The following is a 16733-nucleotide window of genomic DNA, read 5'->3' on the forward strand; positions in this document are numbered from 1 at the left end:
AAATGTCCTTATTTTTACATTTTTCAATGAAGATGACATTAAATTAATCAGAAATACAGTCCAGACATTGTTGACATAGTAAATGACTATTCTACCTGGAAACGACTGAATTTTAATGGAATATCTCCATAAGGATACAGAGGAACATTTCCAGCAACCATCACTCCTGTGTTTTAATGCTACATTGTGTTAGCTAATGGTGTTGAAACGCTAATTGATGATTAGAAAACTCTTATGAAATTATGTTAGCACATGAATAAAAGTGTGAGTTTTCATGGAAAACATGGGATTGCCTGGGTGACCCCAAACTTTTGAACGGTAATGTATGTGGAAAAGCCTGTAACCTGTTTTGTTGCCCTCTCTCTGGGCCGGGACGCTCATGTAAATGACTGTTAATCTCAAAGAGATTTTCCTGGTTGAAAAAAGGTTAAAGAAAATTGACACTACCTTGCTGATGTCTGGCTCTGACTTGCTCGAGCACATGGTCTGCAGTTCTCTGATCAAATCTGTCTCATCGTCAGAGAAAACAGACAGACCAGTAGGCTCCCTGAGAAAAACAGAATTAAATGACAATGTACTTTCAATGCATGTACATCACATGTCATTAATTCAGCTATGGAACATGTTTATCATTACAGCATGCCTGCTAGTGTGTTGTTTGTTGTGTTGTGTTTATTTGACTAACCCAAACGTCATGTCTGCAGTCCTGCAGTACCAGTGCACCACTGTGGAGACATGCTAATGTATGCTAATGCTACTAGCAGTGCAGCATACTATTAATAATAATCAAAAAACAGAACACAAACCTCTGGACTTTGCCGTTGGTGATGAAGCTGACATCAGTGCTAGACAGCGAACCTACAACCACAAACAAGCTCATCAATAAAATGTAAAAGTAAAGCCTCATTTCACTCTCAGTCAAACCACAACAACATGTTTTCATGCTTAGTTCTGGTTTACTTGTAAAGCTTGTGACTTAAAGTGGTTTCTGCATCCTCTCCAGGGGAAGGTGAAGGGAACTTTGTTTACAGCTATGTGTAGTCTCTACTATTCCTCAGGACTACACAGAACTTTGAAAAGTGAAACATTTTCATTGAAACAAATTGCTTTCAAGGCAAAGCTAGTGTAATCTACACTGAGGTGTGTGGATGACCCTGTTGGGACATTGTGTGCTTCCAGCAATAAACAGCTCACATTGAGCCTCTTGAACAGCGCCGCCTTGTGGAGTCTGCTGACACTTGACCTTACTACTTCATTTGTTCATTGTGTAGCAGAGTGTACTGGAGCATTCAGTCCTCACCTTGTAAAGACAAGAATTATCACGTAGTCAAGTCCAGTTGACCATGTACTCATCCATCACTGGTTAATAATTACAGTGGATTAAACTATTCCTGCCTGCAGTCTGGATACATCATTAATTATAGGACATTGCTCAACAGACTGCTTCATAATTAAATAGTTCTACATTTCAAACCCTGCTAAAGTGCAAGTCTAGAAACATTATTATCTAAGTTTACTTACTGTATTTAATCAAAAGTACTCTTTCTGTTTGACTATTGTTTAAGGTTGTTGCTAGAGGTACGGACCCATACCCGTAGCCTGTGGCCTACGGATATGGCACTTTCCATTTGCAAATCAGATACGCAAGATCTGGTCACGTGACTCCTGGTAGACGCTAGCGGTACGGAACCGTAGCATCGGTACTACAGGTACGGACCCTAAACCTGACCCTAACACTAACCCTAACCTTAACCTTTGCTTACCTTTCAACAGTTTGCAGTGGTTAGCAGCTTCTTGACTCGTGAGACTTGCATACGGGTCCATATCTGTCTGGCAAATGGAAAGTGCCGTATCCGTAGCCCACAGGTTACGGGTACGGGTCCGTATCTGTAGACACTACCATTGTTTAAATCTTAAAACAGATGCATCCATGTGTCCAATATTTTGCCACATAAACACAGGGTAAATTTAAAGGTAGCTGATTAAAGAGATAAACAGACAACTAAAATAACCAATTGCTGCTTTTTTTGAAGGATTGAACCATTTTATTTCTTGGTTCATTAAAACATTGTTTAAACATCTCAGTATTTTAAACTGCATGTCTTTTGACACAAGGTCACACAGAGCTACCACAACTATATAGTAGAAAACTACAGCTAAATCTTTCAAATGTCCTTCATTTTAAAAGCTTAATGTATTTTTGCAGTAAAACTGTATGTAAGGAGCGATCACATCTGTCAGATAAACGGAGTGTAGTAAAAAGTACAATATTCCCCTCTGAAATGCAGTAGAGCAGCATTAAAGAAAAATGCTCAAGTAAAGAAACTCAAATTTAAATTGAAGTACAGCACTTAAGTAAAGTACGTAGAATGCAAAAAGCTTTTGTTTCTGTGTGGCTGAGCGATGTCATTGGGGGAAGAGGTGCAGCGGGTTCAGAAGAACACAGCTTATATCAATGCTGGCAGAGCAGCCATCTTACCCTCTCTGAAGGAATTGCCACAGCTCCAGTTTAAGGAGGGGCTTCCCTTCTTTCGGGGGCTGGTGTTGGATCGTCTCAACTTGCCGCTGTCTCGCCCCCTCCGACCTCCTCCGCCACCACTCGCCCTATAAGAGCTGATGGCTGATAGAGGGAAAGTGCCGCCACGGAACTCCAGCAGGTGTCTGTCGATTTCTGAAAATTGAGGGAGAAAATGCACATCAGTGTGTTTCCAGAATCATCTCTTTTTCTTTTCTGTTTCTCAGTAGGTCATTGTGACTGAATTAACAGCTGATGATCATGTGTGACGCCCACACACCGTGTCGAGGCAGGGGGCAGCCCAGGAGAACAGCCTTGTTGACCAGGATGCTGAGGGCGGCTTTCACCACAGCCTGCTGTCCGGCACTGAGCCCACAGTTGCTAGGAGACAGTCGCTGCAGCGAAGGGGGTGAAGAGGGAGAGGTGGAGGAGCGCTTGGCTGTTACCCGGGAGATGATGGCTTCTTCCACTCGGGGGACGACCACAGCGTTCCAGAGACGTGCCAGCCACCTGTGAGCACAGAGAACCAGCCTCACAGTCAGACTCTCCTCTCCATGACTTCTTCTCATACGCTGTGTTCTGTAAACTTTTCTTTACCCATCATTTCTAGAGGTCATGTCAGTTAAAGTAAGCAGCTTCAGAGACAACAAAGGTTGCTGTTAAAATGTGCACATTTAAAAAAAAAACAACCAATGTGCTTGGTGAAGGTCCTGTGAATTACAGAGGAAAAGTGAGAAGACAAACATAAGCTGGTCGTCACATAACTCTGCCACATTCCTTGGCAGAGTAATTAACTGAGAGGTAACTGAAATTAATTTTAAAATAAATTCAAATTAAATAACTTACTGTATAAACATGTTGTCTCAGCAAACTTAATTTGACTGAGAGCTTAACGTAGCCAGTGTTATCCAGGCTGACTTTACTAACTAGTGTCTGCAAAAACTTCATGATAAGCTCAGTATTGGCTTATTAACATGTGTAGTCTGTAATTATTGTATCCACTTAAACTAAGTCATAACCCTCAAACAGCCCATTGAAGTTGTGAGGACCAGAGACCAAAAGCTCTTTGCTTTATAAAAAGGCAGAAAGATATGTTCACACACACACACACACACACACACACACACACACACACACACACACACACACACACACACACACACACACACACACACACACACACACACACACACACACACACACACACACACACACACACACACACACACACACACACACACACACACACACACACACACACACACACACACACACCCTACCTGATGATGGTCTGTGTGTTGTTTGGGACCACAGGGCAGGACAGGAAGAGCTGTGGGCCCAGCAAGGCCTCATGGGTCCCCAGACGGGACAGACAGGCATTGAGCTGCTGCCAGACCTGACTCACCCACAGCACTGAGCGCTCCATGACGCCATCAGGTGACCAAACTCCAGTCCCCATCTGGTGGAAGCACAAAAGAATAAATTACTCTACTTTTTGCTTCAGTTCTGCTGATAAAACAGCACTGAACTGAAAGGAAACAATAAGGGAGGAAATGAGGAAGAACATCACAGATGTACTTGACAGCTGGATTGAGACAGCCTGTTTCACAACATGAGATCAAACAGCTCTTGTTATGTTCTTTAAAGATTTTTCCTCATATTTTGTTTCAATGATCCATTTTACTGTCACGCTGTGCAGATGGAATACCCCTAAAGCAAAACTATTTTCAAGTTTCACTTTCCAATCAGAAACTACTGCACACTTGTCATCTATTTAATATTTTTTTCCTATTTCTATCTTAAGCAGTGAACACCACATCTACTAATAATGATGCAGTCTCTCTCTCTCTCTCTGCCTGACCTTATGAAGCAGCTTCCTGCGGAGGTGTCTTCCCAGCAGGCCGTGCAGCGGCTCCTGGTCCCAGCGGAACGTCACCCAGCGGAAATGCTGCTGGAGGCGGAGCTCTGATCCCTGCAGGCGGGGCTTCGACAACGTTGCAATCAGGAAGTTACCCTCGCGAAAGTGGTGAGGACCTAAGGCAGGAATTAATTAAGTTGTTTTGCCAATCGTGTTTAGGCAGCTACATATTGAGTGGACATCTGGTTGTTTAAGGCAAAGGATAGTACAACTCTACCAACAGCAGTTTCTGGACACAGTTGTGTCACAACATAAACAAGACTCTTTACCAAGGTTTTCAATGCCATTTGTTTGTTTGTCAGTCTGAATATCAGCCAGAATGCACTAAAACTACACAGCCAGATTTAATGACATTTGGGGAAGAAGCTGCACATGTGCAAAGGAAGAGCCGTTAAAATGCTGAAGTAGATCCAGAGCATTTTATTAAACATTCCTAGACAGAGCATTGGCCTTGGTGGAGGACTGTGTTCTCTGAGAACACTTTGGCTTGTTAATTACACAATGAGTAATTCATATCAGACTCTATTCCTGGGCCAAACCTGCCTTAAAACCAAATATCTGAGAGGCAAAGCAGGATGTAATATTGCATTCTATCTTTTGGAGACTGTGCCTACATGAATGGAATTTAAATTTTTTGTATTGTTGATTTGCATGGTATCCGTACTTTGCATTTGTATATTGTCTATTATTTTTATCTCTTTCCTACCAGGTACTGGCCTTTTAATTCTGGCAGGGGGGACAGCCGATGCAAACTAGCCTTTTGGCTAATTCGGGTGCATTTACATTTTTTTCTTTTATTTATATAAAATGTTTATTAATGTGCAGTGTCCCTCCGAAACAAATAAAGAGAAAAGAAAAAGAAAAAAAAAAGAAACTAAATTATATATCACATTTTTATGAATGGATGAGGATTTGGTTTTGTTAAAGCTACATTAAGCAAATTGAGGGGATTTGTGTATCATGTAACATTTTCAACTGTGTTTCTTCATTTCTCTTTCTCCAAAAATAAACCAGCCTGTGATTTTAGCATTATCCTAAAATTAAAAAAAAAAATGGTAGTGCTAATCTGAGACGCTGCTAGAGCTAGAGTTTCTGACTAAGATGCTCCCTGGTGGTAAACGTTGAAAATGAAGGCATGAAATATATCAGATGTCACATAATAATCATGCACAACGTTCATGATTACAGTACATTTGATTACAGTTCCAGTCTCATGGGGCGCTGAATGTGGCTGCAGTCATACCAGTGTTCAGGACCAGTGGTGAAGCAGAGCCCCTGTTGTCCAAACTGTGGCAGAGGTCTCCCAGCAGGCCTGTTAGAGATGAAGCCTTCTCCAGTCCCTCCAGCAGGACGACCACACAGCGGCCGGTGGGACCAGCTGGTAGCCCGACCCCTGACCCCGGTGCTGGCACCAAGAAACCTGAGAGAGGAAGGAGAGAGAGAGGAAATATTTCAGTTAATGGACATATGTAGAACTACTGCACAAATGCAAACGTCTTGTGACAGTTATGTGGACACAGTATACCGCTTCGATATTTACAATTGCTACATTATTTTGTGTGTAAAAAAAGGACATGACCTATTGTCTTTTATATTCCATTTAAAACTAATGCCGCTTTTACACAATGTCAGAAGAAAGGAGAACAAGAAAATGACCAATATGACAACTCCATAGTCTAAATTAGCTCATTTTATTGTGTTGTACATTTGTAGAAGGTGTAGCTATATTAGTGTGAGTCAGAATGTAACTCTTGGTAGTGGTGAATTTTCAGCTATTCTGCCCACAGTTTGATGTCAGTGGTTCTTTTCATTAACGGAAGATAACATCTGTGATATTCCAGAGTTGTCAGGCTCAGAATTCAAAGCTGGAGGCTGACATCACAGATTTTTGCCAGTTGGCTGAACAGAGCATAAGATATCCAGCAAAGAGAAAGGACGCTAGAAGTATTTTAAATATAAATATATATATATATTTATATGGATATATATTATCAGAACAGTTGTTGGTTCATTTTATTTCATTTGCTACTATCAACAACTTGTTTCTGCTCAAAATTAGTGCATAAAAAATGTCGCTGCTGCTGTGCACATGTACCTGTACATGCTGTTCATGCACTAGATATATGTGCAAGCAGCTGTTTTAAATGTGTGTGTGCACGTTTCTTACCACAGGTGATGAAAGTGTCCAGCAGCTGCTCTTTGGTCAGGCTGTCGTCCACCTCCACCCTCACTACGTCACAGTCGAGCCCCCCCGCCTCCTGTTTGGACTGGTGGAGAGAGAAGAAAAGGAGGGGTGGGGCGAGAGATGAGTGAAGAAGCAGAAAGAGGTAAGAAGAGAGTGCGTTGTCATGGAAACAAAGGAAATGTACTACTACTATGTGCCGAGGGAAATGGAGCAGGAGGAGAATTTGAATGAGCAGAAAGGGCTTTTCCAGGCACATTAGTGCTATCAAAGAGAGAACAGCGAGCGGATGCTGAGGACATTTTCCTTCCATCATTCCTTTATTTCTTATATTTTATAGTATATCCCTATTGTACACATGTATGACAAATCTAATGTGAAAAAGACTATAGAGTGATAAAAGCAGCAGAGTATAAAGCCAACAGATACAGGTGCCATACAAACAAAGAGAGAAAATATGCAGGAATTTATGCGGGGCAACAAAACAGCCTCATCAATGATCAGTTTTAGAGAAGGTCACTAAGCTGCCTTCAGAAGAAATCAGAGTAAATAAAGTATGTTTCACCGTATAAATTTACAAATAAAATCTTCATCATGATCTCAAAATGTAATCCAAGAAAAAGGCAGTATTTTCCATTCTGCTCATCTCAGATTTCTGTGCCACTGGAACAAACACCATTTGATGCCTTTGCCATGGTAACACTACAGACTGAGCACCGCAGAGATTCACAGCAGTCATCAGTGTGTTCCAAACTCATAAAACAGATAAAAAAATCTCATCTTTACAGGTTTATCAGTTCCACCTATGAGTTATTCACATGTCAGTCAAATCCCTTACCTGGGGATGTATTGAGATACTGTATTACTGTTTGCAAGACATTTCTGTTTCATTGCATCACCATGTGCAACACAGCCAAAATTCACTTCTTTTTTAGTAATGAGAACTAGTGAGGTTTTCCCAAACTTTTCAATCTCAAAACCCTCCAAGACAGAAAAAAGCAAATAATTTCACTTCAGTCATAAATGAATCCGCTTTGAAGTAGGATTGTGTTCACTCAGTCAGACATCAACATAGACCCTCTTTTCACTTGATTGAACAAACACACCACTGACTGGTCAAGTTTTTAAACTGGAATGTTGCACTGCGCGGAGATCGCAGCTTTCTTGATCGGCATTTGAGCACTCTGTGGATGTACCTTGATGCAACGAGCAACTAGACTGGCGATGTATTCCTGACAGCCTCCCTCCAGCCCGTGAAAGATGAGGTTGCCATACTGTTCCACCTAGACACAGACAGACAAACAGTTGATGAACTCACATGACAGCCTGATACAAAAAGTGTGAACAGTGAGAACTGGAAAAGCACTCAGAGAGTGCAGACCTCCGCCAAGGATAGAGAGGAAAACAGGAAACCCATGCAGTAAAGGATCATGAGCTGGAATCAAACCTGTGTCTCTGACACAGTTCTGTTTACGAATCACCTTCTTAACCAGTTGAGCTATCTGGACATCTTGCTCCAATCTGTTGGACGACATACTAACCTATGATGTTTTGTCATATTTTGGACCACTTACTAAAACATACTCGAAAATTCAAAGTGATCCAGAATCCAGGATCCTTTCCAGATTGCCACCAAAATTAAATCAGCTCTTCCTCTTACCATAGTCTACATCCCCTCAAAATTTCATCTGAATCTGCCCAAGCGTTTTTGAGTTATCTTGCTCACAGACAGACAGAGACAGACAGACACACAAACGCCGGGTGTCACATAACCTCCTTGGCGGAGGTAATCATATGAAGCTCTGCTGTCACATAACCCGTTTTAGCACCTTATTCTAGCAGTTCTCACCTTGAACTTTGAGTTTGTCACTACTATTTATGTATGTAGTTGTCTATGTATATGTAGCTGACATGTTCATGTTCCTTATGAGCAACCAAGAGATACAGAGCAAACATGAATAAATGAACAAATGAATAAATTAATTACACGAATCTGTAAACTATGCAGCTTCGTCTTACACAGTGACGATTATTAGCATCAGAGACTCACTTGCTTTTAAATCACACAAATCGTTCAATTAAAAACGAAATTCATTAAACTGTGCTGATTACAGATTTGTTTTAAAGTCAAAGTAAAGAAATTCAATGTTGTTTTTTTCTTTGTAATGTTTAATGACTTTTAAACATCATCATACTACCCAAAAGACATTTCTGAGTTCTCTACTTCTATCCCTGGTTGCTCTGTTTCCAGCGAGGTGCAGGACTTGATGTTACAGTGAAAAATGAGTCACAGACAGGAAAATTTGACACGCAAATAACGTCCAGTTTGGGGTTCAAAAAGTTGATTTAATTTCTTATCAGTAGCAATAAAATATTTCACGTTTTGGCTTTAAAGTAGACTAATTGTATTTTAAGACATATCCTTAAGCCCTGCTAATTTGTGAAGCCTATTTGTCATTATTTTATAGAGTGGAAATGTACATGATATAAATTGAAAATGTTCATTGTCATTAACACAAGATAAGTGAAGTCGCTGGATGAAATCTCTGCACTTCACGTGCCATTATGTGTTTTATTGCGCCTATAAAATGCACATCTGTGACGAAAAACTCCTGACATCCATAGAGCCAGCAGGGGGCAGTGTAGCTACTAGAAAATAGTGTGCACTGATTCTCTTTCTCCACATTTGCTCTCATCTACCCATCATCTCCTCTTTCGCTCCCATTTTTCCTGATGCAGGATTCTTGCTTCCTCCCTATTTTTCCAACGTCTTACTCACCTAATCCCCCAATCCTTCGTAGCTCTTTTTTGTGTGTTTGCATAAATGTGTGTGCTTACCAGGCGGACACAGTTGTGCAGCAACGGCAGGGGGAAGAGAGATTCCAACGCCAACTCATCGAGACACGACTCAGACAGACCTGTCAAAAACACACACACGCAAATAAATCCTCAAATCCTCTCTGGTTTACATGCTCAGTGTCAGACACTATTTCAACTCTTCAGTTAGATCACACAGAAGAACCCCAAGGTGCCATTAAGCCAAACTGTCCTGGAACTAACAACACCACAGGTTTGATGCCTACAACCATCTACTACTTGTCCTCTGGTGTTTTCCAGCTAAGGGCCTTTCATAAAGTAAATGTAAGCACTGCTGTCAGTTAATCAGAACACATGAGGGTATGGTCAATGTGGTTATTTATTCACGTAATAGCTCTTAATGCTTTAGATCAGCGAGTAGGATGATTTACTGCAGTGAGAGGATTAAATCCGCTTCCTGAGAAAGCACACTTACTCATCTTTACTCAAAGATTTACACTTTAACTCCAACATCCAGATGAACACAAATAATTCTAAACAGAATGAATTTTACAAGGAGAATTAATCATAAATGATTCCTGAAACAAATCAAGTTTTGGTTTTTACAAAAAAAAAAAAGGATTTTTAATAAATAATAAAAGGAAGCACACTCTGACAGTATGACATGCAACAACACAGCCATTGTTTTCTATGAAAAGACGACACACCAACGCATCTATTTCCAGCACTGATGCATGTCGACGCTTTTTCTGTTCAAAAGAAGAGAGTTGAAAATGAAGAGGAAACGTTCAGGGCTGAATACGTTTGGATTTTATGGGTATTAACACTGAGTAGTAATAGCCATTGACCGTTTGTGCATACTGCCTCTTAATCTAATTTCTGTTGTGGCGATTAATATTTGATTAATTTATTACAGCTGCTGTTACACCCCTCAGTAATGGATCTTTTTGCAGCTTCTGCTAATGCTGGATGCTGACGTGCTGGACGATTCCTGGCTCAACCCCAACACAGTGATGGTGGCTGGATGGAGGGGGGAGTCGATACGGACGTCTGAGTCAGGACTTCACACACAGACACAGTAGGTACAAACACACACAAAGCTAAATACAGACACACACCTCCCCCTCACCCCTGAGTAAGACGAAGGCAGAGATGGAGAAAGAGGCTGAAATGGAGAAAATGGATTGATGTACCAGTGAAGGTGGAGAGACACTGAGAGCTTTGCTGCTGCTCACCCTGACTTTCACGGCGCCAGACTATTGTTCAGTCTTTTTATTTCCTGACTCACTGTGACGAGAAATACAGCAGATAAAGCAATTCAAAGAACGGAGGCAGCAAAAAAAGAGGAGCAGACGGTAAGAAAGATTATTCCAATATCTGTGGGGTGAGAAAAGTCTGCTGCTCAGGACTAACTGTGATGTTGGAGGAATAATTCTGATCTATGTCCAACCTTGTTCTTGCACCAGTTCGGTTTTTCAAAAACAAAATGCTCTAAGATGATCATGTAGATGTTTCATCATCAGAAAATACCTCAGTGCCAGTAATGGAAACACACAGCCGTTTTACTTTACAAATATTTCTTAGAGATAAACTTGTGTAGCATAGCTTTTGAATAGTGAATCATTATCATTATCAAGCAGAGAAGCTGGTTGGCCATGTCTCCAGTAAAGTAGTCTGGATTAATAATGGTGTGGTCAAACAGCTAGTAACCTTCATGAAAGATAGCAGCTAGTCAAGCTGTCACAAGCAGACTTCTACAAATTATTTTACATACAGCAGACAAAAGAAGTATCTGTACATTGAATTGTCTAACTTTCATGAAGCAGAATCAGTGAGTATGGGTACAGAGGAGTGACACAGCAGAGAGCTAAAAGAATGACACAGCTAGGATTAAATCCGGAAACCATCATGCACAGTCAGGCAACAGCTTTCAGAAACATGTTATTTTAGGTTCAAATTCAATCTACATGGATTTGATGGTTTAAGACCTGTATGGTAGGAAACCAGGGGAAACATTTTAAACAGGCTGAACTTGAAAGTGTTGCACTGTTTTCATACACTTGTGTCAGTGAACATAATCATACACCCCGAAGTACACAGAGGAATTTTATATGCAAATTTTAAAGAAACCATCCAAAATTTGATTTATGTGACAGAAGTGAATCTCTGAGCAAGATCATGATACAAAGAATAGTAGCAGCCCGTAGAATATTTTGTTCAAATCAAAGCTCAGCCCAGAACTCTGACCTAAACCCCACAAAGCACCTGTGGGATTTTGTGAAGAATAAAATGTCAGCTCATCAATGCTCTTGTGTGGATGAACTTTGCTGGCTGAAAAATAGAGAAAACCTTCACTACAGCTGTTGTAGAAGCTGGTATTCCATGAGCAGATGCTGTCAAGCAGTTCTGCAAGACAGCCTAAACTCTACAACACTGTAACAGAGGAGTTAAGAGAAAACAGTGTCCAGATATTTCCCTTTTCATCTGGACTGTATACAGTGGGTACGGAAAGTATTCAGATCCCTTGAAATTTTTCACTCTGTCATTGCAGCCATTTGCCAAAATCAAAAAAGTTCATTTTATTTCTCATTAATGTACACTCAGCACCCCATCTTGAAAGAAAAAAAAACAGAAATGTAGAATTTTTTGCAAATTTACTAAAAAAGAAAAACTGAAATATCACATGGTCATAAATATTCAGACCCTTTGCAGCAACATTCATATTTAACTCACATGCTGTCCATTTCTTCTGATCCTCCTCGAGATGGTTCTGCTTCTTTATTGGAGTCCAGCTGTGTTTAATTAAACTGATTGGACTTGATTAGGAAAGCCACACACCTGTCTATATAAGACCTTACAGCTCACAGTGCATGTCAGAGCAAATGAGAATCATGAGGTCAAAGGAACTGCCCAAGGAGCTCAGAGACAGAATTGTGGCAAGACACAGATCTGGCCAAGGTTACAAAAGAATTTCTGCAGCACTCAAGGTTCCTAAGAGCACAGTGGCCTCCATAATCCTCAAACGGAAGAAGTGTGGGACGACCACAACTCTTCCTAGACCTGGCCGTCCAGCCAAACTGAGCAATGGTGGGAGAAGAGCCTTGGTCAGGGCGGTAAAGAAGAACCCAAAGATCACTGTGGCTGAGCTCCAGAGATGCAGTCGGGAGATAGGAGAAAGTTCCACAAAGTCAACTATCACTGCAGCCCTCCACCAGTCGGGGCTTTATGGCAGACTGGCCCGATGGAAGCCTCTCCTCAGTGCAAGACACAGACACAGAGTTTGCCAAAAAACACATGAAGGACTCCCAGACTATGAGAAATAAGATTCTCTGGTCTGATGAGACCAAGATTAAACTTTTTGGTGTTAATTCTAAGCGGTATGTGTGGAGAAAAGCAGGCACTGCTCATCACCTGCCCAATGCAATCCCTACAGTGAAACATGGTGGTGGGAGCATCATGTTGTGGGGGTGTTTTTCAGCTGCAGGGACAGGACGACTGGTTGCAATTGAAGGAAGGATGAATGCGGCCAAGTACAGAGATATCCTGGAGGAAAACCTCTTCCAGAGTGCTCAGGACCTCAGACTGGGCCGAAGGTTCACCTTTCAACAATGACCCTAAGCACACAGCTAAAATAACAAAGGAGTGGCTTCAGAACAACTCTGTGACCGTTCTTGACTGGCCCAGCCAGAGCCCTGACCTAAACCCAATTGAGCATCTCTGGAGAGACCTCAAAATGGCTGTCCACCAACGTTCACCATCCAACCTGACAGAACTGGAGAGGATCTGCAAGGAAGAATGGCAGAGGATCCCCAAATCCAGTTGTGAAAAACTTGTTGCATCATTCCCAAGAAGACTCATGGCTGTACTAGCTGAAAAGGGTGCTTCTACTCAATACTGAGCACAGGGTCTGAATACTTATGACCATGTGATATTTCAGTTTTTCTTTTTAATAAATTTGCAAAAAATTCTACATTTCTGTTTTTTTCTGTCAAGATGGGGTGCTGAGTGTACATTAATGAGAAATAAAATGAACTGTTTTGATTTTGGCAAATGTCTGCAATGACACAGAGAGTGAAAAATTTCAAGGGGTCTGAATACTTTCCGTACCCACTGTATCAAACAAACTTGAGGAATATTTTGCTTAACAACCATGCTTGTGCTAACAGAATTCATATACTGTGAAGTACAGCTTAAGTATGTAAATATTTCTTGGGTCCCCTGTGTATATGACTGTTGTGAAAGGTTGATGCTACAGGTACGGACCCGTACCCGTAGCATCTGTACTAGAGGTACGGACCCGTTAAGGTCACTGAAGAGCTGGCGCCAGTTAACTACTATTTGCTGCACATTACAGGCAGTTTATATGAATGACTTTGACGGCGAACATTGTATAATTTAACCAAAAATACACCGTCTCCTCTCACACTTTAGACATTGCAGTTTTTACGCTTTTAGACGCCGTGTATAAATTGTTTGAAGTCCAGTTCCTATTAATTAGTTTACCGCGTTCAGTGGTGGAAGCGGCTGACGAACTCCATTGCAAATGTTCCCATTTAATTTTGGACGCTAATTTACAAGATAAAGTTAAGGATGTCGAATATGAAACAAACACTCGTGAATGGTGAGGAGCAGCTCTTTAATTCGGCATGAATTAAAAAAACCCACAAACTCGATTTACTGTGATATTGTGAAATTTGTTTGTGGTGATGTAACTTAGCCATTCAACAGAGTCCGCTAACATTAAAGTGACTGACGTGCAGTGTCTGTGTTGACAGACGTAGAAAATACGTCAGGGTTTTGTTTAGGTTGTTAATATGTAATAGTCTGTCGCTACTTTTGAAGGTAAAAAAATACTTGTAGTTTGCTGGCTGTTAGTTCTGCCATTTGTTTTGTTTGCTGTTTGTGCTTTATTAGAACAGGGTCACGTGAATAAAAAGTTTTGCTATTTTTAATAGTAGTGCCGATTTCAACCCCCAAATCGCTGTCCGTGAAAAAGTCAGATAATGATATTTATAAGACATTATGCATGATAGAAAAGAGAACAGCAGATGACTGACATGACAGGCTCCGCACGCAGATTCACCTCGAATCACGGAAGCGCCTTCATCACTCGGATTACCAAGACGGCTCATTAATATTTATGTACGTCGGATTACCAGCCAATCACAAAGCGCGTTCATCAGCCGGCTCATTAATATTCATGTACGTCTCATTAATATTTATAGTAAGGGAAAGTGCCGTATCCGTAGGCCACAGGCTACGGGTACGGGTCCGTATCTGTAGACACTACCGTTGTGAAATATGCTTAAGTGCTTCAGGCAACCGCTAGCTATTGTCAAGTGACAGAGGGTATTGTTTTCAAATAATTGGCAGTCACAACTGGAACAAACATCCTTTAAAGTTATATTTTCCTCTCAATCCTATCCAGTTTTCTTTTGCCCTCTGGGTGTGCTACGTGGCGACGAAAAATTTTTCAATATGCCATCACATGCATGTTATTTTCTGCACATATACCAAGCACAGCAAACTGCAATGTGTGCTTCATGGAAATACCAGCTTGTAAATGATCTTACATACAGTACTGTACCAAGGTATTAGACTCTTCAGTTGCTTACATTCTTGTCCGTATCACACTACCATTAGGGAGGCACTGTAGTGGCCCTGAATTTACTCTACAGCAGTACAACACTCCTAAGCATACAGTCAGAGTCCGATAGAATCCTGTTCATCTACAAGAACAACTACGAGTCCTGAGGAGATGATCTGGCCGCCACAGAGTCCCAATCACATCATGATTTGACAGAAGACACTGAGAAAATTAAATCCACAGAAGAACTGTGGGAAGCTCTCAGATGAAGAAAAAACTACTTACCAAATATCTTGACAAACCAATAACAAGTATACTAAGACATGGTGCTGTGTATTCTTTTTACTGTATAGGAAGCATGAAGCTGCTTAAAGTTTGAATTTTAAGCCCAAATATCGTTTTTTATATTTTGTAAAATAAAACTATGTGTCGATTGTGACTTAGATGTAGAGCCTGAGGACAGGTCTGCTATATCAAACGACTCACTTTGATCACTGATTATCATTTGGTTACTCTGATTCAGACTAAATTGTAAGTGGTCATTATCTAATCAAAATACATTTCCTGGAAAAATGTTTTGGCTTGAGGTTTCCTCCATGTGATGTGGCTCAGTAGGTAGAGCGAGGTATAACACTGCCCACACTGCAAAATGCATCCAAACACATTTGTAAGGCTCTTTTATCCACCAAATGGCATTTGCTAGCAGTGATGGCAGCTCTGATTCTGGTGTTGGCTCAGTGCTACTGAACGAGCACGGACTCTGTCTGCCAGGTTTGTACCTTTAAGGCGGATGGTGATGCACTGGCTGAGAGGCTTTCTGATCAGGTCCCAGGGGGATAAAGGCAGCTCTTGGGATGGCAACCATTCAGTTTCTCCTGGAAGACAAAAGCAGAGGCAGAGATGTGTGAGGACAGCAGTAGTCAGTCACATAAACTGTACACACACTTGTACAGAGTATACAAGTTCAAAGATTGCTCATGATGAAGCACAAAAGGATGTTGTTGTCTTATAAAAATATGAAACAAGACACATACAGTAAATGCATAAAAGATGGTATATACATAAATTATAAGCACACTAATGTATAATTTATCTGCCTTTTGCGTATATATGTACAACTTTCGTGAATCATTTCAATGCCTACACACCATTTTTTTTCCTGTATTACTACCCAAAGCACAGAGTTATTGTTTCTGAAGAAACTATACAGTCCACTCGCCACAGTGATACATTCTACTGTTCTTCTTTTGTCTTTCATAAATAAGCAGGAGAAACAAGAAAACTGCTTTTCTCACAGGACTTAATTAGGGTAAATACATATTACATTAAAATATGCATGATGATGTATGATAGCAGGCACTGAGGAATTAAAATGTATTCCCAGGCACAAACTATATACAATTGCAAATTCTGCAATCCCAATTCAAAGAACCAGAATGAACTAGAAAATTTAAAACACCAATTTCCAAAAAATGTGACGTCTTGACAAGGCTTGCACAATACATCATTTCAGCATCAACAACACTGTGATGAGCAAAACTCAAACACAGCATGCTACATCAGCTTTCTTGCTACTTGACACAAAAAAAAACTTGCACAGTACCCCTTCTACAAGAGTAATCTGTAAAAGAAATCTGTCTGATCAAACATCATTTACCCCTATTTAAGGGTTCTTGGGCACATTTGGTGTTTTTTTTCTCAACTTCACTCATTG

At 40.8% G+C, this 16733-nt stretch overlaps 1 protein-coding gene across 1 annotated transcript in view; it reads right to left on the reverse strand.

Annotated features, from left to right (window-relative positions):
* cttnbp2 (cortactin binding protein 2) overlaps positions 1-16733 on the reverse strand; it is a 104919-nt gene that overhangs the window by 5031 nt on the left and 83155 nt on the right. Inside the window, exons 11-21 of the mRNA XM_022208474.2 lie at positions 15799-15894; positions 9454-9533; positions 7812-7898; positions 6601-6700; positions 5677-5853; positions 4377-4549; positions 3796-3974; positions 2796-3025; positions 2480-2671; positions 807-858; positions 448-547 (exon numbers count right to left, since the gene is read on the reverse strand). Of these exons, the coding sequence (XP_022064166.2) occupies positions 448-547; positions 807-858; positions 2480-2671; positions 2796-3025; positions 3796-3974; positions 4377-4549; positions 5677-5853; positions 6601-6700; positions 7812-7898; positions 9454-9533; positions 15799-15894 (1466 nt within the window). The remainder of the gene's footprint in view (positions 1-447; positions 548-806; positions 859-2479; positions 2672-2795; positions 3026-3795; positions 3975-4376; positions 4550-5676; positions 5854-6600; positions 6701-7811; positions 7899-9453; positions 9534-15798; positions 15895-16733) is intronic.

This window comes from Acanthochromis polyacanthus, chromosome 8 (genome assembly GCF_021347895.1).
Source record: "Acanthochromis polyacanthus isolate Apoly-LR-REF ecotype Palm Island chromosome 8, KAUST_Apoly_ChrSc, whole genome shotgun sequence".
NCBI lineage: Eukaryota > Metazoa > Chordata > Actinopteri > Pomacentridae > Acanthochromis > Acanthochromis polyacanthus.